We start from the raw sequence: 22,333 nt of genomic DNA, 5'->3' as shown, positions 1-22,333 counted from the left end.
CAACAACAACAACAACAGCAATAAAAAACAAAACAAGAAAAACCTGTTAACCCTGGTGGCAGAGAGATGCAGACCGTTCAGATTGCTCAGCAGTCTATTCTGTGCTATATACAGATGTACTGCTTTGATAGTCGGGTCATTGGGAACTGCAGGTCACCATTGCTGTGAGCTACATTCCCATTGTGCATGCTGAATTTGGGGTTTTTAAGGCTGTAGCGGCGCATCTTGGTGTTCTTGTAGTAGATTGAGTAGATGAAGATGAAGATGGTGGAGATAGCTACCACAGTGACAGCCACAAATCCAGCGATGAGAGGGAGGTAGTCCTCTGCAATATAGACAGTGAAACGGGAAACAATGCAAGGGTGTTCATTTCCTATGTGCAACAATACAAATGTAAACTTTTTACTCTATAATTTAATGGGGTCAACAAACAAACATGCAAAATTAAAAAGTGCAAATAAAAATAAAGATTGATAGCTTCTAATTTATTTTTTAAAATGACCAAGTATTGGGGCAGGAAGATCAATTGCAAAGTAGTAGTACCCCTTAAGTTTCTAGTGTGTTCTACGTGACAGGCTATAGGTTATATTTACAGAGAGATTTGTGGAATATAATTTTATGATTTACCATCTCCACACACTCCTTTCTTTGTGGAGTTGGGATGTTTTCTCTGTGTTTGCTTGGGTTCTCTCGAGGTACTCCAGCTTCCCCCCCACAGCCCAGAAACATGCAGTTAGTGTGGTTAGGTTAATTGGTAATTCTAAATTGTCCATTTTATGATTTATATTTCCTTAAAATTGGCAACTGTCCACAGGTGTGTGGGTATGAATGGCTGTCTGTCTCCCTGTGAGAAACTGGTGATCTGCCCAGGTTCTTCGAAGCCTCCTGCACTACTATTGAAATTACTATTCAATGTAATGTTTTCTGAAACTGAACGAAAACTAACATAGGGCATCATAGAGTCACTGAGCACTTTATTAGGAACTCCAAACTTATTGTGGATATATCCTGTATTTGATCATAGCCTCAAATTTTCATGGCGGATCTCCCCAACATATTTAAAAGATAAGAGAGATAAGAGGATTATTAGTCCCACATGTGGGAAATTTGTTGTGTCACAGCAAAACGTGGACAGTGCAAAGTTATAGCAGCAAATTGAAATTTTTTAAATTCCTGCAGATATTTTAGCTACACATTTACCACTCTACCACCTCCCGAAGCTGTTGTTTTTGGAGCATGAAGGGACCCTCATAGTCATCAATTATACTTAAATATACAGTCATGGTAAAAAGAAAGCTGTAGGGTTTTACATATCATATCACCTTGACTTTACAAGGTCTTAAAACGAATTAAGCCCGAGATGAACACCAGCATCATTATTTATTCAACAAAAACCAAGTACTTATGATGATTCAGTAGCTTGGACAACCACTTTTAGCAGCAATAAGTTAAATAATTGTTTGCAAGTGATTTGGGGGGAATTCTCGCCCACTCTTCTTTCTGATGAAGAAATCTGAGAACTTAAAGAGAGTGGATTTTCTTTTTACCATGAATAAGACAGTCATATTCCATGGGTTTAAAAAGGAAACAGTGCATGGCTTTAAGAATTGTCCCTAGCTTCTCTAGTCTGCATGTTGAAGGATTCATGGACAAGATACTGAACCTGTGTTAACCCAGGTCATTGTTGTTATGATCCTTGGTCTTGAACCCAAAATTGTGAGTTATTTGCACTTATTATTTGGTGTTAGTTTTTTGTATATTATTTTGTGGTATTTCATAGTTCATTAGTTCAAAGTATGTTAGGGTCTTGTCTGTATGTTAGTCAGTGACTTCCTTTTTTATTTTATTAACTGTTTGTCTTCAGTATCTTGTTTTTATTTTTACTTCCTCTTGTCTGGTTGGCCTTGATTATCTTCACCTATTTCTTGTTACCTAGTTGTTTCAATTGCCCTCACGAACCCTCCGTGGTTCTCATCTAAAGAGTTGTGTCTTTTTATTTGTCCTTTGTTGAATTGTACTGTGTTCTGTGTGATTGTGCTCATTGTTTATCTGTCGTTTTATCCATATTCCATTTGGATCTGTTACACTCCAAAATATGACAGACATATGAATGTGTGTGTGATTGGGTGACTTGTAGTAAAAGTTCTCAAATAGAGCAATACATAAGTACCATTTACCATTTACATGGGAAATGCCACATTGGCCATGTCCATCTTTTATATACAGTCTAGGACAGCCTTATATTCATGCTTTTGCAGAACTTCAGCTTTATGTTTCTGCAGAAACATGTAGTACAGAAATGTATTACCTTTTAGAATCACTTTAACCTCATATGATGCAGAACCAACATCATTGCTGGCAGTGCAGTTGTAGATGCCAGGCCCATACACAGTGAGGTTTCCTTTAGACACATTCACATGAGACTCTGGGTTGTAGCCCCACTTGATCTTTGGGGTTGGGTTACCATCTGCTTCACAAACAAGCTCCTCAGGGTAGCCTCTGAACACGGGGATTTCTTTTGGAAGCTTTGTGGTATTAATTTTGGGCTTATCTGTTGTGACAAAGAGGTAAATACAGTAATGTCAAGACAATGAGTATTCAAGCAATACCATGAAAAACAAACAATGCGTTACAATTTGAATAGCATATTTTCAAACCCATCTGTACACCTCTGAGATGAATCCAATTGAGAATATAAGAATGAATAGCATGAAAAATTTTTTAGAAATTGGGTATTCAGAGCAAAGAATCCCAAAGAGGAACTTTTTGTTCAAATTGTGTACTTTTAAATATCTTTACCTCTTTATTTGAATATTTCACGACATTTAATATAAACACTTAAAAACAGTATATGTTCAACATAACAAAAGGAATGGTAGATTCCTCTTAATTGGGAAAAGTGAATATGAAAATAGGATCTTACACAGGACAGTGATCTTAAGAGTGCTGGATGTTGTATTTTGAGGGGTGTTTGCTCCCGTTTCTAACAGAGCCTCACATCTGAACTCCGCTCCGCTGTCGTTCCTTTGCAGATTGACATTAATCGTGGTAGAAACATTTACCGGGGATCTGACATCACTGAATTTGCAGGTTTTGTTGTTTTCAAGCTGACAATCAGTTTCTTTCAGTATGTCTGACAGAAAATAAGACAACAAAAAGACAAAAGCTGACATTTCCACCTGATTGCATATCAGTCGGAGACATAACAGAAATGAAGCATGACTTGCAGTACCGTGAAAAAGTCTCAAGCAACACCTTATTTCTTTACATTTTGCCTGACTTTCTTGTAATATTTTAAAATGATCTCGAACAATAGTTCCCCACACTTTCTGGAGGTCTTTCCAAGGTTTTTCTTTGGATATTGGCTATTACCTTCACTTATTCAGTCCACTCCTACCTAACCATTTTCAGAGGAATTTTTTCTTTGCTTGCTAAATGTCTTAATACTTAACTCAAGTAATGAATCAGTGTTGTGTCTATACATAACAGAAAACATTGCAAGAATCAAGCATCCTGTTGCAAACACAAATTTTGTTGTATTTTTATTTCATAAAAATGCCAAAGATAACACAGTTTTACAGGCATAAAATAGAATTGTTGCATCAATCAAGTAATTCCCAGGGAACCACTATCTTGAGACTTTGGTGTGCTGTGTGTCTTTAAAGAAATGTAAGGCAATACTGGACCAGTGGAGGACAACATGCAAAAACAGCTGCCAAATTATAGCAATTGAACTGAAAATCAGTGGCAACAGGTCTTATGGATTGATGAATCAAAATGAAAAATTTTGGGTTCAAATCTTCATCTATATGCATGGAGAAGGTCAGGAGAGACATGCAGTAAGTGTTTGCATTTCAGCCAGTGGTGTTTGGAATCTTGTCAAAACTGATGGAATTATGAACACAGAAAAGTACCATCATCCACTATGCAATACCATCTGCAAAGTGGCTGATTGGCAGATGCTTCATTTTTCAGTATGACAATGATCCCAAACACACTGCCAACACAATAAACGCATACCTGGATAGAAAAACAAACAATGAAACAGTCATGGATTGGCCTCCCCAGAACCCGAACCTCAACATTATCAAAGCAGTGTGGGATCTTGACAAAGAACAGAACAAAAGGCTACTAATATTTAAAAAAAGAGCTTTGAATGTCTTTCAAGAAGCCTGGAGATCTATTTCTCAAGACTATTTAAAGAAACTACAAGCTTCCCCAAGAAAGTTTGGGTTGTATTGAAGAATTAAAGAGGTCCTAACAAATATGGATATAATAATTAAACTTGGAATTGTATAAACTCAGTTTTTGCCTTATGTCTTGCATTTTCACGTTCGTCTGTACCCATTTCTCACTCCCCCAGCATAATACAGACAAAGAAACCTGGCGTAAGCTATAACATTTACAAAAAAAGTTCTTCACCTTGATTTTTGTACCACAAAACAGTGGGTTTTTTTCCCGGTGCAATGTTGACAATGTCACACCGCAGCTGGAACTCTTTGCCCTCTTCCATGGAGGTAACGTTATCCACGTGATTGATGGAAACACTGATTGGTTTTTCTACAGTAAAGAGTTGTTGGGAGAGGGAATCACAGTAACAGAAAGAAAGCACAGTAACAAAAGTTGACATTCAAGTTTGAAGGTGGTAAAAGTGTAAAGAGTGCATTTCGATGATTTATTGCATTTTCGTAGTTTTGGAAATATTGCAGTGCAAACTAGCGTTACCACCCAGTCATCATTGGTGTTAGCAAACCAAGTTATATTATCAGATTCTACGCCCTCCCAGTATATTCTCTAGACATTTGTGGAGATTGTGGATGTTGAGCTGCATGTTGCACCCTGCTTCTGTATTCAGTCACCATTGGGTTTGGAGTTATTTCAAATGGGCATTCTTGCTTAGCACATGCAGAAAGATGAGTGGTAGTAAAAGTCCAAGTCAACATTCCTCCATTATATATAATAATGCAAGATTTCCACATCCAGCGCTGTAGTGAAATAGCAATGAAAGGAAAGCTCTTTAAGCTGTTCCTGTGTAGGCAACAGGAAAACACTCAGGAAGGATACACCCCTCCCACAGGGAAGTCTGCACTTGCTGCCCACCATTCTTTGAGGAGGACTATACCAACAACACATATCAGTTAAATGCGTCACATTCAACTCAGTTCATTTCCACGTATTACAAAGTACAATGTTATGACACCTGAGACATATATCTTTTAACCATGCATCTACAATAAACAGATTGTTGGGGGAAAATGTAAATATACAGAAGATCCTTATAACCCCAACAATAAAAGTCACTAATTTTCCCACTTTTGTCATTTTTTGTCTCCCATTTAATCGTTTAGGAATAGGCTTCCTGTACATGCCTCTCTTGAAAACTAGACTCAGTGAAACTTTTTCCTGGATAAATAAAGGATTTCACTAAAAACTTCATTCACACTTTCCCAACTTTTTAAACACTCCCTTTTTGCTATAGGCAAACTCCAAAGCACGCAGGGATGGAACCCTTAGCCTCTGTTATTTCCATGTCAACAGCAAAGAAAACATGAGCTCTCAAGTGTTTCTTACTTACTGGTTTCTGCCCCGTTAGAAAGCGATAACAGCTCTACTGTCAAAAGGGCTGAAAGAAGACGAAGAAAGCTCAAATAATCCATTAGAGTAAACTTTCTGAGTCTCTTATTCCAACAGCTGCCGCTCCTTTTCCTTGGCTTTCCTTTCTCTTACAGTGAGCTGGAGTGTATATCGCTTCAGCTCAGCTGCTAAGTAAACCAGCGGCGACTTGTTGACTTTTTTAGGAGAAAGCTAAGCTAAGCTACAGCTGACAGCAGCACGCCGCTCCCAGCTCCCAGCAGTTACCGGGGAGGAAACTGTCCCTCCCCCAACAGTGGGCACAGAGAGACACTGAGTGCACTCACTACCCCTGACTAAGAAAACACTGCAGCAGTGCTAATAAATCACAGTTTAAAGTGACAAAGACAATGCAGTTAGTTAAAATGTAAAGTAGCAACATTTAGTGTAAAGACAAGAAAAGGTTCATTTAAAGTGATGCATTAAGTGACACAAGTGGCTGTTTGATGCAGAGAGTCAGTAAACATAAATGCAGAGGAAAAAAGTAGATCTTTGAAGTGGATTAGATAAAAGTAGATGGATTCGTGTTGGGTAGCTTGTATGGAGTAATGTAATCTTTTTAGTCACAGTCATACTAGACTCACTGGTCAGTATATTAGGTACACCTTGTTTAGTACTGGGTAGGACTCCCTTTTCGATTCAGAACTTAGTATTTCATCACCAAAAGTTGATTCTGTTCATCTGGACGTAGCGTTTTGTGGGAGAAACGTTTCGTCACTCATCCAAGTGACTTCTTCAGTCTCAGCTGACTGCAGGTTTCCCCAAATCTTATGAACAGTACATTTGCATAATGACTTCAGTAATTATGCAAATGTACTGTTTATAAGTGTAGCGGTAGACTACTGTTCCCATAAGGCTGTGTGTGGGGAGAGCTTCCGGGTTACGAGTAAAGTTGGATTTGGGGAAACCTGCAGTCAGCTGAGACTGAAGAAGTCACTTGGATGAGTGACGAAACGTTTCTCCCACAAAACGCTACGTCCAGATGAACAGAATCAACTTTTGGAGATTTATTTTCCTGGATGATTGAGAATGCATCAAGACGTTAGTATTTCATCACATTATTATCATTTAAATAAGACATGCTAATGTTGGTATTTAGCCATCAATTTTCTTTTGATTTTAGTTTTCTTTTTTTCCCTTTAGTTTTCAACAGCCATTCTTAATTATTTGTAAAGAGTTTTAAAACCCTATTTACTGTTTTCCTTTGTTGGAACTTTCCACCTTCCTTTCCTAGCCTTCTCCCATCACCCTCAACTGGTTGCAGCAGATGGCTGCACCTCCCTGAGTCTGGTTCTGCTGGAGGTTACTTCTGCTTAAAAGGGCGTTTTTTCTCCACACTGTCGCCAAGTGCTTGCTTGAAAGGGGTATTATTGTATTATTGTAGGGTCTTTACTTTATGGTATAAAGCGCCTTGCAGCGACTGTTGTAATGATTTTGTGCAATATAAATAAAACTGAATTGAACTGAAACCATCAGTTTTCTTCAATATGCCATACTCGCTGTACATGCATATAAATAGCAACAACATGTTTAAAAAGTGATCATTTTAATAAGAAAATACTTATTTTTTCCTCAGTCACAAATATTTACAACAGTATATACATATGTGTTATAAAGGTCTCCTCACCCTTCACAAAAAGGCTTTGAACTCCATTAACCCTTCAATAATTTGCAATGCCATCATATCGCCATGCAGTCCATTTTCATAATACATTAAATAGTCTTTACGTTTTCTTAAAAGGAAAAAATAAATAAATAAATGTGTGTATATATATATATATATATATATATATATATATATATATATATATATATATATATATATATATATATGCATTTACATACAGCTCATATAGACACTGGGGTAGCAGTGCCTGTGGTCACTCCTCTGTGGAACAGGACAATTTGTCCCATAATGAGAGACCTTTTAGATTTTGGCATAGAAAGAACCAGGCACAGAAAAGGCTACATATGTAGAAAGGAATGCAGAGTGACTTATAGGAAGTTATGACTGAAACAACAGTTGGCTCAATACATGGTATACACTGAAGTACTGTAATGCTTGTAGGTCCTCACCTGTTAAATTTCACATGGAGATTGGTACATTGTTAGAGCATCTCTGCACATTTTGATTACATAACACAGTCACATTAACAGCTACATTTTGACTGACATTTTTATATGATATGTATGACTGTGATAAAGGGAAGTTAAAAAATGAAATTGCTGCATGTGTGTCTGTGTGTGTGTGCACTGCTGAGCTCTGCAGAGATGTTTAAAAAAAAAAAAAATGTACCAAATCTCCCTGTGAAATGCACCTGGTGACAAGACGGTGTAATTGATATATATATATATATTTTGAATTTCAGCTTGAAGCATACTGATTTGAAACCTTAAGGAGGAAAAAGAACCATGAAAAAAACAAAAAATAAAAACATCAAATATCTTTGTGCTCATTAAATTAGGAAAGGTTCTACTTTCAAGTCAGAAGCAAACTTATCACTCCTTCACATATTTCTATCCAGTGAAAACTGGCAAGAATCCAGTAGTAGATACACACTTGTGTAAATATGGTAGGTGCAATCAAGTTACAAAAAAACCCCTTGATTAAAATTTGACTGAGCCTCATTTACGAGTTGAAAGAATAAACTGTTGAAATGTTGTGGGTTGTTTGGTAAATAAAGATTGAATTAGTGATACACAAAAACAGTATTCAGTGTGCTCACATAGCTCTAATGACCAGTGATAATTGTGGATATGATGTCACATTAGTTTGTGAGTGAAGCTGATGAGTGCTCAAGTTTAGGATTCACAGTGAAATTACAGTTTTGTGAGTGGAGTGGTGAGAACAAAACTTTCATGGAAGGAAGAGGGGAACATGGAGAGACCCTGTCAAATTTAAATCAAGTATGGTTGATGCTATTTTTTTCTTTAAATGATTAGACTCATGGAACTGTGGTTGCACCTAGCATTACTCTCTTAAGGATGAAACACTATTATAATCAGAGGTGTAGTCCAGAGTCATGCCCAACATTTTGTTTCTCCAAGACAGGAAATAAAACATCCACTTAGCTTAATCATTCAAAATATAGCTGTCACTTTAAGAGTTTTAGTTAAAAGACAACAAAGTAATTGGTCAACAATGTCATCTTGACATCTAGGGCCAGATTTAGTAACGACCTGTGCCATCACAAAACCTTCTTTTGAGGTCAGAAAGGCTCTGCTAGAGTTTACCGAAGAGACAGAGTGTCAGTTTTGTGACTGAAAGCACCAGAGCAAATTACCGTGATGATGCGTTCACTAAAATGTGCTCATGGGAAAGAAAGCTTTGGGTGATCTAACCATGCCCCAAATTACCGGTACATACATTACAATAATTACATTCATTTCAATAATTACACGGCAAGGGCAAATTAGGGCTTCAGAAACTAGCAGTCAGATATGTTCATAACCCTGAGATTAAATGTGTGAAAAGTGGTGCAAAATTCACCACAGATTACATGAGGGAGAGAGGCAAGTTTGAGAGAGAGCGGGCAACTATCAAACAGACAGTATGGAAAATTAAGAAGACACATCCAGAAAGGAAAGAGCTGTAAGCAGCATGTAAGAACTGGTGAAAGGGATTAGAGAGATGAGTTTTATATTACTAAGGTCAGGCTGGCATTGATCACTATTGCTCAGTTGTAGTTGAATAATGTAAATTTGCTTCTGCAGTGAAAAAGCTTTTGTCGTGACCGATGCACAATGTTACTTAGACAAATAGGACTACACCTTTGATTATGATGTATTGGAAAATCGATATGCAGTAGAAGGTTGCGTGATATTTGAATGAATAGATCTTTGTCGAAGTGGTAATCATACTTTAAAAACACTGTTAACTGCAGCCAATTCAGATTGCTCAGCAGTTTGTTCTTTACTACGCAGAGATGTACTGCGTTGAAAGTCTGGTCATAGGGAACTGCAGGTCGCCGTTGCTGTGAGCTACATTCCCATTGTGCTCGCTAAATTTGGGGTTTTTAAAGTTGTAGTGGCGCATTTTGGTGTTCTTGTAGTAGACTGAGTAGATTAAGAGGAAGACAATGGTGATGGCTACAACTGCAAGAGCCACAAATCCAGCGATGAGAGGTAGGTAGTCCTCTGCAATGAAGACAGTCAAACAGGAAACACTTCAGTGTGCAACAATAGAAATGTAACATTTTTACTCTATATGTAACTCTACTATTTAAAGAGGTCAGCAAATACACATACAAAATAAAAGCTAAAGTATAAGTAAAGATGTGCAGTAGTAGTAGTAATACCGGTGAAGTTTGAAAGCATTTTAGGTGAGAAGTTATAGATCATATTCACCCAGAAATTGTGGGGCTGGAAATAAAATAATAAAATATCAATAAGATTTAATGCTTTAGAATTCCTTAAATGTCCATTCAAAGTAATGTTTTCAGCAACAGAAACAGAAAGAAAACTGTAACAAGTGTATTATGGTTATTGTTATGGTTATTATGTTACTATGATGGTGTTAGAAACATCACATGCACAAATCATTACCCATTCCCTAATGTCACCAGCAGCAGTGAACCAGTGCATACTGCAAAATCCATAGACTGTATTTATACTGTATTTAAAGAGAGCATTTCTTTTTACCATGACTGTAAGACAGACATAACCCCATTGGTTTAAAAGTGAAGCTGGTGCATATATACCTTCGACATTGTAGATTTTATAATCTCAGTTAGTAGTTTCAAGTTTTATTTAATACAGTTTTATTTACAGGGGGGATATTTTGCAAATTATGCTTACATAAAATAGGAAATTTTGTAGGACATAGCTCTTGTGACTGATAAGTCACTGCCATATGAGTGTGCAGTTTCCTCTTTTTTAGAGTCAGATATGCCTCTATTTTGGAAACAGCCAAAATAGAGGCAGATGTTCAGTGAATGACTTCAAGATGTGACTTCAAAAAAACAGGCCCTTTAAGAGGATGGATGGCTGTGAATCAGGAAGTACTACTAATCAGAAACAGTGCCAAGTCCCTCCAGTCTGCATGTTGAAGGATTTAATAAAAAGCATTGTTGTCATGACAATAATGGACCTGGGGTCACCTGGAGACCTCTTCCTGTTAAAAGGGAGTTTTTCCTTCCCACTGTCACCAAAGTGCTTGCTCATATGGGGTTATATGATTGTTTTTTTTTTCTCTGTATGTATTATTGTAGGGTCTACCTTACAATACAAAGTGCCTTAAGGCGACTGTTGTTGTGATTTAGCGCTGTATAAATAAATTTGAACTGAATTGAATTGAAACTGAAGTTTTTTTTTCCAAGTTTATTGCTTATATTTGATTTTTATATTCCTTAGTATTTATTTCAGCTCCTTTTCATTTCTATTAGTATTCTGCCTAGGGTTTATTTTGTAAATTTTGTTGTGGTATTTTCATAGCCTTCTCCCCTTCTGTGTTATATTTAAGAATGTTAGGTTCTTTAGTCACAGATAAGAACCTAGAAATGGAACTCACTCGATTTTTACTTTCCCTACCTAGTTCACCATTTTTCTTGTTACCTAGTTGTTTCCACTGCCCTCGTGAATCCACTGTACTCCTCATGTAAAGAGCCGTGACTTTTTAATAAAACATCTAGGGCAGTCTTATATTTTTATTGTCTTGGCTAACAGCAGTGGAACCCTCTGATTGTTTGGCTTTAAGTTCATCCAGAAACACATACATGTAAAAATGTACAGAAAAGGTGCATAAGGTGAAAAATCTGTGTGTTAAAAGTGTGTTACCTTTTAAAATCACTTCAACCACATGTGATGCAGAACCAACGTCATTGCTGGCAGTGCAGTTGTAGATGCCCGGCTCAGACACAGTGAGTTTTCCTTTAGACACATTCACATGGGACTCTGGGTTGTAGTGCCACTGGATCTTTGGGATTGGGTAACCTTCTGCTTCACAAACAAGCTCCTCAGAGTAGCCTCTGAACACGGGGATTTCTTTTGGAAGCTTTGTGGTATTAATTTTGGGCTTATCTGTTGTGACACAAAGGTAAACAGAATAATGTCAAACACTGAGTATTCAAGCAATACCACCCAAAATAAACAAATATGCTGTTTAAAACTCATCCGTACACCAATGTTAAGAATAGTAAATTTAAATGGAAAGAGTGAATAGCACAAATATCTGCAACAAGGTTAAAGCAGGGTGTCTCTGTTTTGTAATTACATTATCTTTACCTTCATATTGTTATAGATAATGATGGATTTAGTCTTTTAATTACATGCTGTAATCTATATGCACTAGCAAGATTATTGTTTGACTTTAAAGATGTGCTATGCCTGGAGCAGTTGACTATATAAGGAAATCTTTCATAAACTGATATGACAGTGACACAATAGAAAGACAAATTTTAGAAATCTGATGTTCAGAGCAAAGAGTCAAATGGTGTACTTTTAAATATCTTTACATCTTTGTCTGAACATTTCACTACTTTTAACATAAACACTTAAGAGAGTAACAGTATATGTTCAACATAACAAAAGGAATGGTAGCTTCCCCTAATAGGGAAAAGTGAATATGAAGTGGGATCTTACACAGGACAGTGATCTTAAGGGTGCTGGATGTTGTAGTCGGAAGAGGATTTAATCTCAGGTTTAGCCGAGCCTCACATCTGAACACCACTTCGTCGTCTTTCCTTTGCAGGTTGACATTAATCGTGGCAGAAACATTTACCGGGGATCTGACATCACTGAGTTTGCAGGTTTTGTTGTTTTCAAGCTGACAGCCAGTTTCTTTCAGTATGTCTGACAGAAAATAAGAAAATAAAAAGACAAAAGCTGACATTTCTACTTGTTTATGTATGAGCGGGAGACACAACAGAAGTTAAGCATAACTTACAGTACTGTGAGAAGATCTTGAGCCACTCCTTATTTCTTTATATTTAGTTTATAAGAAGCAATGAGTTTTAAAGCGGTCTTGAACAATAGTTCTACTACAGGCTTTGTGAAGGTCTTTTAAAGGCTTTTTCTTTTGCTATTGGCTACTTTTTTCACTCATTTTCAGTCAACTCATTGTAATATGACCACTTTGTTAAACATCTTAACACTAGCTGATGAACCACTCAACCATATTAAAGACACCTAACTGAAGGGATGAACTAGTGTTGTGTGTACACATAGCAGAAAACCTATACAAGAATCACTTTTTAATTAGATCTTAAGGCACTTTGTTTTTTCTATATAAGTGCACTGGTTGGTTTAACTAACATTTACAGGTTTATCATCCATTTAATGTTCGCTGAAGCCTCATCAGAAGTCGTCTTCAAATTACATGAGAACTGGACTGAAAATCAGAGGCAAGATGTCTTATAGATTGATGAACTCAAATTGGATCCTTTTGATTTAAATCATCATTATTATATATGGTGGAGGTGAAGGTAGCGTAATTTTCTCTTTCTATGATCAATCTTTCTTTTGCATCCAGTGGCGTTGTCCACTGCTGGACACTAGAAAGACTCTCAAAGCACTGTATTGTGTTGTATTGCAAGTCTCACACAGTACGTCTATAATATTTACAGAAAAGCTCCTCACCTTGATTTTTGTACCACAACACAGTGACGTTTTGTGCTGGAGCGATGCTGACAATGTCACACCGCAGCTGGAACTCTTTGCCCTCTTCCACAGAGCTCAAGCGACGCACGTGGTAAATGGAAACCCTGTCTGGTTTTTCTACAGTGGAGAGTTGTTGGGAGAGGAAAGAGCAGAGTAACACAATTTAAGATTCAAATTTGAAGGCAGCAAAAGTATGAAAATTGTTGTGAATAGAGGTGGAAAGTAACAAAGCACAAATAATTCTCAGGTATCTGTACTTTGCTTGAGTGTTCAATACTGAGTATTTTTCTGACAGCTGTCTATACTTTCCATTCCTTATGTTTTCAAAACAACCTTGTTACGTTTGGTTTAACACATTCAAGTTGAGATATTATTTCACATCACTTTGTGCTTTTAAACATTAAATCAATTTGATCCTAAACTGTAATACACAAAAGGCATACTAATAGTGGATAAAGTGGGCAGGTGTTTTGCTGAATCTCTCTTTAACCTCTGACTGTGTTTCCTGTTTATGTGTGGAGGCAAAGTTATCCTCTACAATGTAGGAAACAGAAGATAGAGCTCTTTCAAAAAATCATTTTTTCCTATGCTCATTACTGAGTCATGCTGAGAACAATCATTAGAATAAAATTTAGACTGAAATAACTGAAGACTGAAAATATTCTATTCCCATATACTACAATTTTATTACATTAATATAGCACAAGGTACTACTCAATACGTTCTTACTTTGAGTACATTCTGAGTCTGTACCTTTTCCCATTTACTTTAGTAAAGAAGTTTAAAACAGTACTTTTACCAGAGTATTTTTTAACACAAGGATGTGTAGTTCTACTCAAGTACAGGATGTCTGTATTTTTGCCAGCTCGGGTTGAGAATACTTACTGTAAAGAGTAAAGTTCAATGATTTTTGGCATTTTCCTATTCCTTGAAATGTTGCAGTGCAAACTGGCGTCATCCCCCAGTCTTCATTGGTGTTAGTAAACCAAGTCATATTATCAGATTCTACACCCTCCCAGTACATTCTCTTGACATTTGTGGAGATGGCGGATGTTGAGCTGCACGTTGCACCCTGCGCTCTGCTTCTGTACTCAAGCACCATTGGATTTGGAGTTATTTCAAGTGGGCATTCTTGCTCAGCACCTGCAGAAGGAAGGGTGGGAGTGAGAAATGTTATTTCAGTCCAAATCTACATTCCTTCATTACAATAATGCAAGATTTCCACATCCAGCACTGTAGTGAAATGAAAGGAAAGGTCTTTAAGCTGTTTCTTTGGAGGCAACAGGAAAAGATCCCAGGAAGGATACACCCCTCCCTAGCTCAAAGAATTATTTGGGGTGGACTGCACCTGCAACACATATCAGTTAAATGTGTCACATTTACTTAGCCAAATTACTCTTAATATAAGGTAAAATGTGATCTGAACTGAGGTATATATATTTTTTATCAGCAAGTCAATCAGCAGTTTTTAAAAATTCTCGAAAACTGAACCAATAACCATGCTTCATTTAAAGTCACTTACATCACCCTTCTTCCCCATTTGGTTTGAACAACACATCAGTAGTGGTAATGGTGAGAAGCTGTAAATCGATACTTCTCGATTTAGACTCAAAAGCCAAAAAGCGTGCGGATCAGCTGGTTTTTATTAATGCTCTCATATTACACACAATCCATGATACTTTATCACTCTTTCCAGGACATTATCTAAGCAGGCTATAATTGGTAGATCGATTATGTTGCATACTGTGTACTGCAGTTCACCTACCTATAACTGTCACTTTGATTGTTCTGGAAATTCTTCCCTTGTTGTTCCATGCATGGCACGTGTAGGTACCCATGTTGTATGCAGTAGCGCTGTGAATCTCCAAACGGGATACTCCATCTTCATTTTCCTCCATCACATTGTCAGTCTGGTAATAATTCCAGGTATACGTTGGTCGTGGGTTTCCACTGGAGGAGCACTTCAGCTCCACAGTGGAACCAATGTGGACTTCAAGGTCTTGAAGCTCAAATATCTCTGATGGTTGATCTAAAGACAATAATTTCATTTAAGACAAAAAGGAGTAAAATATACGTATGTAATCACTCTCGCTTGACGTGTGTCTGAAAGACTTACAGTGAACAATAATTTCCACAGTGGCGTTAACGTTTGACTGATTGTTTGAAGCTGTGATCAAGTAATGTCCTGCATCAAGTCTCGTCAACGTCTTTGGAAGTTCCACCACCTCATCATCTCTGTACCAGACCATGACAGGTTCAGGAAAGCCCTCAACAGTACAGGTGAGATTGTGAGGAGTATGTTCCTCTGCCATGTAAATGCTTGGGCAGTTCAACTCTGGTCCGTCTGAAAAGGAAAGGACAAAGGAAAAGGACAAACACTCAGTGTGGTCCTCCCTGGGTTTGGGACCCTTGGTTTTGAGTTTTTTGTTATTCTTCCCTTGTATTTACAATTCTTGTTTATCTTCTGCTTTATATAGGCTCTTCATGGTTTATATTTCAGTCTTGCTGTTTGAGTCTTCTGTTCTTAACTTTGTTACTCTCAGCTTGTCCTTTAGTTAGTTCCCTTGTAGTTTCCATTCATGTCATCTTTCTGCTTTGTCTTTTTTTTGCCTTCCTACACTGTCCTGTCCTACTCCCTTTCCCTTTTGTCATGTTAACCCTCTTCACCTTCTTGTATTACATTGTATATTGTCTGAGTCTCTCCTTGTTCTTTGTTGCTTTGACCCTCATAGTTGTTTGTCTTCCAGCTCTGTAATGCCCTGAGAATATTTATTTCCCAATTATTTATGGCTTTTGGATTGTCTGGCATGGTTTCCTTGTTTTTCCTGAACTTTGGTCTTTCTGTGTTTTCTTTGGTCTAGTCAGCATTAAAAGTTTTGCTTCGAGTCAAGGTCCTGCCTCCTGCATTTATGTCCACAATATCCTCCCACACAGCTGAGTATGACACTGAGTTTTTGTCCTTCAAAGGAATTTATCTGCTGGAAGACAGAGATACTGCTCCAGTCGCAGTTTGGCCTGACTGACACTAACCAGAACTAAGAGAAACATTTTAAGAGATCATTCTTGAATATTCACCTGTGTTTCATCCCAGCATGTGAACAGATAAAGTGACAGTCGGGAGACTTTCACCTGATTAAGTAGCCAGGCTTCCTTTGAAATTCAATGCTCTTGTTTCCCAAGACTCTGTTAATTAAAACCTTTAAACCTGCGTACTGTGTTGTAAGTTTGAGTCATTTGATTAAAACAGTGACAGCTACTCTCAGTTAGGACTTGAGCACTTCTTCCACTTTGTGCATCCAGCAATTTCTGATATTTTTAAATGTATAATGTTCAAATGTAGTATTAGTTTTGTTAGTTTGTCATAAAAGTGGATGTGACACTCACATAACACATGAACCTGGATGTTCTTTTGGACAGAGAGTGAGCCATTAGCTTCAAGTGTGTACATCCCTGCATTTTCCCTTCTCATCGGAGTGGTTGAGTTGAAGGGTTGTCCATCTTTCAGCCATTTAACCGAGGGGGTGGGATTTCCTGCTATATTGCAATTCTCCTCCAAAGATTCATTTTCCATTAGCTCAATAATATTGGAACACTGTACATCTGGTCCAACTGAAAAGAAGCAAAAGCACCAACCATTTGTTACAATGTAATGTTTTATCCTTCTTTCAGACATATACCATCTTGCCAGGTAAACATAATAGTCACAAATACTATCTGAGACAGAATTGTATTTTATGTGAATTACAAACAAATAAGCTCAAACTTACAGACAACTGTAATAGTAAGCTCCTGTGACGATACATTCAAATGTGGTCCTACTGGGCTCAGGTCCATCTGTGCCTCACATCTGAACCTGGCACCGCTGTCGTTTCGAGTTGGTGTAAACGGGAAGGTAGATAAAAGTTTCACTGGTTGTTTAGTATTTTTTAAGTTATTTGGTTCAATGATTTCTAAGACATCTGATTCAATGATTCTGTCTCCATTGTACCACTTTACAGTAAGATTTTGGACTGGTGCTATTTTGGGGATTTCACAAGTAATGTTATATTCCTCCCCTTCTACCATCATACCATTGGAGTCAGCGGTGGAGTTGATTTGGATTTTTTCTGGAAATGCTGAGAAAAAGAAAGGAGTTATTAGATACCAGAGTTATTAGAGTTATCATAATATAATTGTGATAATATACGCACAACAACCAGGACTTACTGTAAACAACGATGTTCAGATTTTTCTGGCACTGCTCATTAGTGTTAATAAAGCAAAGAGCAGAGATGCCCCATACTGTTAAACTCTCCACATTCCAGGGCAAATGGTTGACCTCTGTAATCCCTGTCCCTCCAACTGAAGCCTCCCAACCCATTCCATCATGGCTCACTGTTGCGGTGCAGTTGACTGAAACTGGGTCTCCATACCGCACCACAACACTGGAGGGGCTCAACTCAATGGGACATGAGGCACCTACACCTGCAGCATAGAAATATTATATATATTTAGATGCTTCACATTGTTTTTGTTTTGTAGTAAAACTAAAATGTAGGATCGACAAATCAAACCAAATATACTAGTCAAAAAGGAAATGCAAGTTTGTGTTTTAAGCATATTTTATAGACCAACACTACGACATATGTATATACAATCAGGCTAATATGTGTAATAGGATGTGTCTGGATATGCTTCTGATCTAGAAAGTCCTGCATTCCTCTGGTTGTGTTGGGTCAGGCAATGCCCTGCTGAAACAGCTGCAGAGCTATTTTAGCTACTGCAAGAACAGCACATGTACTGGTCATCTCAGCACCTCTGTGCAGTCAGATTTTTGACAAGAACAACCAGGTTAGAGATGATGCTCTCATGGACACGTAAGGCTCCAGCAAACCAACATGCCAACAGCCTAGCCGCAGCCCATCACAGTTACTCACAGCGTAGTTTCACTGATAGAAATGTTGCGCATGCAGAACAGTGAAGAGGACTTCAGTAGTGTTTTTAGGAAGAGTTTTAGGCCAATCAGATGCTTTCCAGGTGGTACTGCAAGATGGTACTTTTCTGCATTTGTAATTCAATCACTTTTGACAAAGTTACCAACACCAAAGACTGAAACGTAGTCCTATACCACGACAAAACCTCCACCATACTGTTGTACCTTTCAGATGCCCTCTTCAATACGTATGACTATTTGCACTTCATAACACCTGTTGGCACTATTTCAGTCCATTTCTTGTGTAATTTGGCACACCTCAGTCTTTTCTATCCATTTCCCTTCCTGAAGAATGGTTTGTTGACAGCCAGCCTTCCACTGAGACAATTTCTGATGAGACACAGGTCAACTGAAGCCAAATGCATCGCTCAGGCCACAGTGGACACTGTGCAGATATATACCAAGTTTTCAGCTATTAGCTCTTTGGGAATCGCCTTGTTGATGCAAATAAACAAAGCTAACAAGTCGACTTATAATTCATCTGTTTAATTGACATTGCTTTAAAATGAAGGTTGAATGGGTTTTTTGTTTGTTAAACTCCTGTTTCCTCCTCTCCTCTCTCCTTGTTCCTTCTCCTGTCCTATCTCTTGTGCGAAAGACTAAGTGAACAATGTAAGGAGACTCATCAAGGATGCACAAATTAAGAAATCAGAAAAGGAAGTGTATGGACTCTCCCTCTTTGTTGGAGGGAAGTGGAAAACTAGTCACCCTATGGACCTGTAGTGTTTTACAGATTTTTGCTGTAGTAAAATAACTTTCTGTAAGGCATTAAGACCTTAAAAAAACACAAGTAAAAAAGCATATTAAATGTCTCACTAAACAACAAAATACAATAAAAAAGGCAGATGAAGTCAAACAAGCAAATTAGCAATTTGGGGGGATCTACCACCTCCTCCTGTGTGTTTCTTTGCTTTGCTCACTAATACCTGTATTTGAGTTTCTTCCCTCCACCGTTTGCTTGCTTGCTCACCATGGATAAAATAAATCATTAAGCAACACATATTTTTCCTGGAAGCTGACTTCATTTGCCTGTGTACATTCCTTTCCCATGGTGAGTCATTCTTTTGACAATGAGTTTGATAATCTCCCCCCTTTTTTTAGTCAGTGCACTAACTGAACAAAAAATATGTCAGTGAATATTCTCACCAGATAAGACTTTTCTTTTATCAAGCCCTTGTTTTGATATATTTTCCTGTTAAGCAGAAAAGAGCTTTTTTAAAGGATTTGTCTTTCACCGTACCCCCCACATTGTTATTCAGGAGGACTCGTGTAGAAACAAGATTATCATAATGCCAAAGAGTGTTTTTTTACACAGCCACACTTCCCTAAATGATAACAGTGAAAGCAAGAGGTTGATGAGGTTACAGTCCATGACCTCACGGTGAACAATGAACCCTTAAGAAGACAACACCTTTAAAGGGGAAAAGAAGTTGTTGTACAAATCAAACCTTTTAATAGAAAGAAATTATTGATTAATCTGAAGCCTTATTGCAGTATTCCTCCATGTTCTCCCAATTCCAAAAAAAGACATATTTAAAAAAATATATACTTAATGGAAAGTGAAAGGAAAGAACAACACACAGCTGGCTATACATTTAACTACATCAATCCAATAAACCACTAATGAACATTCAGAGTCACAGCCAGTGCCAGCAAGTTGAAATTGCTGTTGCATAAATAGCCTTAACTCACATCTAAGAAGACTGGATTTCACATAATAAGTGTTCATTTGAGGGGAAAAGATTTGGTTCAGATTTCACCTCTTTTCTCCCTGGGTACTTTTACACATTCTTTCACAAAATCTGGGAAACTATCCACCATTTGTTTTTCATTTCTTTTATTTTCTCTCTCTTTTACACACGGCAATCTATCGCACCCTTCTGGTTAAATTAAGTCCTGCACCTGGGGCATGTCACAGCTTTAGCTGCTGTTGTTTTACTAATCACGCCAATGACTCTTTCTCTAACACGAATATGGCTTCACATTTATGCTTGATCCGTATAGACCTTGTGGGTAATGAAAATAAAATAATAAATAAATAAATAAATAACAAAAATAAATAAAAACAAGTCTTGGCCACTGAGAAAAAGACATCATATGACAAAATTACACCAAATATGCATTATAAATCTCGAAGACCGTCATTTTAGCAATGAAAATGAGAGCATCTTACCTGCCGCAATGAGAAGGAGCCCCACTGACAGCTGAACAAATAATCTACTTTGACTCATTTGAGTTGCCTTACTCAACAATGACCCCTCAGTCATTTGTTACTCCTCTGCTCAGCTTCCCCTGTTGGACTGTGCAGCTCCGAGCTGTCGTGAATAAGTACAAGCAGACTCCTATCTCTCTCTCCCTCTCTTGCTCTCTCTCTCTTCCCACTTTCACTGCACAGTTAGTAATTTGCATGCGGGGGGCGATATTTCTGTTTTTCATGAGTCAGGCTATGTTACACAGTCTGATGTTTGCACTGTTAACTATTGTAGGTCTTGAGTGAGGTATTTACAGACATTAATAGCTTTAAATAATATTTTTGTCCATTTAACACAATTTGATATTTGCTGTGAAAACTTTAATTCATGATATTATATTCATAAAAACACATAAAAATGGATTTAGACCGTTGACTTTTAGACAAATAATAAAAAAAAAATCTGTTTAGGTCATTTACACTTCCTCTTTCCATAAGTCTGTAAATTTAGACATCCTGTCTTTTCTTTAGAACTGTGGGAAAACCCCCTGAAAAAGCATAAATGTGATTATTTTTGGAAAGTTTTACACTTTAAAAGAATGGAAAATGTGCAAAAATAAAGGATGAATTAAAATACTGTATATGCGACTTCACTGTTGCATATACAGTTACATTTTACTACTAAAACAACAAAAAAATTACCCAAACCCTCTAAATCAGCTGAAGAGTGAAGATTTTTTTGGTTGTTGGCTGTTAGCCGTCGTTTTGCCCACACATACACATGCACAGACACATCTTAAGGTCACCAGCACATAGATTCACACCCACGCACCATCGGCTCTGTTGCTCTGTGTTTTCATAATTTAGACCAAATGTTTAAAGACCAAAACTGGACCATTTTTTGTCCCTTCTGGTTGAATTTTTACACCAAATTGATTCATTCAGAAATGAAATATGTATCATATGGTTTATGTATTGGGATTGGGGTTTTTTTTTTGTTCGTTTGCTTTTGATTCATTATCATCTTAACATCAGAGAAAAGGAATGTGCCCATTTTGGATTGTTGATTAAGAACATGTTATGGCACAAAAGAAGCCAATATTAAAAACTGGAATTTCCCAGATTTCACTTTCAGTTAGATTTTTGTGTATGTGTGTGGTGTCTGTGTGGCACAGTCTGGAAATGTGGGATACTCCCAGATAAGCATGTGATTTTCTAGAAACTGAAAGAAAGTTGTCCTGTCACACTAAAGGAATGGATGTAGGAATCATTTCTGAGTCAGTTTAAGGTGATGAACTCTTTTGGGATGCATCCCCTGCATTAAATAACAAATCACAGCAAGAACAGTGAATCTGTGGGAGGCTTTAAAAGCAAGTAATCACATCCTCCTTGTGCTCTTGGGACCCACAGAAATGTTTAATAGGAACAAGAACAATATGTTTTTGGTTAAGGGCAAGTGAGAAAAAGCAGCTACGTGCAGCAAGTTGTCTTTTAATCCAGTGTAGGTCAAAGGTTATTTGAAAGGTCCATTAGGTTGAAGCAGAAAAGATAGAGGATATCCAAGAAGGAATGCTCTGAAAGACAAACAACACACTCCAGTGAAGAAAACAAGCATTGAAATTCCAGTCATGCTGCAGAAAAAGCAAGCAAGGATTACACCCCCCTCTGTCTTCTTTTTTCTCTCTCCTGGAGGTTTATACACATATCAGACTTAAAAGGCTGCTATTAAAATTTCACTGGACTAATACTGGTCTCATTCCAGCTTGATTCTCTTGACAAATGGTGTGTGTTTCCCAGCAACAAAGTCCATTTGAAATCCAAGCTAAGTGCTGCCAAACCTAACAGAAATGTTCAAACGTTTGTGCGGTTCACTTACATTTCATGAAGCCACGCTGTGATCGCTATCAGTTTCATTTAATAAGGGTACTTCCTGTTCAAGTCTA

The 22,333-nt window shown here is 37.5% G+C and overlaps 1 protein-coding gene across 2 annotated transcripts; it reads right to left on the bottom strand.

Moving 5' to 3' along the window:
• Positions 1-90: 90 nt before the first annotated feature.
• Positions 91-20,487, bottom strand: LOC146711624 (hemicentin-1-like). 2 transcript variants are annotated; one of them, XM_085454523.1, is made up of 14 exons: positions 20,373-20,487; positions 17,434-17,691; positions 16,995-17,342; positions 16,612-16,836; positions 15,344-15,571; positions 14,993-15,256; positions 14,113-14,370; positions 13,207-13,344; positions 12,211-12,420; positions 11,407-11,649; positions 4,423-4,560; positions 2,924-3,133; positions 2,309-2,551; positions 91-325 (listed from the first exon to the last, which is right to left on the bottom strand). In XM_085454523.1, exons 1-14 carry the CDS (start codon positions 20,464-20,466, stop codon positions 105-107), a joined length of 3,078 nt encoding a protein of 1,025 aa, XP_085310649.1. In that variant the 5' UTR covers positions 20,467-20,487; the 3' UTR covers positions 91-104. The 2 variants fall into 2 exon arrangements, with proteins under 2 accessions (XP_085310649.1, XP_085310650.1); XM_085454524.1 differs by lacking the exons at positions 91-325; positions 2,309-2,551; positions 2,924-3,133; positions 4,423-4,560 and adding an exon at positions 7,410-9,768.
• Positions 20,488-22,333: the final 1,846 nt, after the last annotated feature.

The sequence above is a fragment of the Copadichromis virginalis genome, linkage group LG4, assembly GCF_057382275.1.
Source record: "Copadichromis virginalis isolate Kocher_CV1m ecotype Utaka linkage group LG4, C_Virginalis_male_GT1.1, whole genome shotgun sequence".
Lineage (NCBI taxonomy): Eukaryota > Metazoa > Chordata > Actinopteri > Cichliformes > Cichlidae > Copadichromis > Copadichromis virginalis.
This window is presented reverse-complemented; position numbering and strand designations above follow the sequence as displayed.

What these genes read in the sequence shown, in the direction of transcription:
- LOC146711624 (XM_085454523.1), bottom strand. Translation starts at nt 20,466, where the DNA reads ATGACTGAGGGGTCATTGTTGAGTAAGGCAACTCAAATGAGTCAAAGT. An exon ending in TCTGAACATCGTTGTTTACA is followed by an intron (nt 17,343 to 17,433) that starts GTAAGTCCTGGT and finishes TCTTTTTCTCAG; the next exon opens with CATTTCCAGAAAAAATCCAA. An exon ending in TGTGGAAATTATTGTTCACT is followed by an intron (nt 15,257 to 15,343) that starts GTAAGTCTTTCA and finishes TATTGTCTTTAG; the next exon opens with ATCAACCATCAGAGATATTT.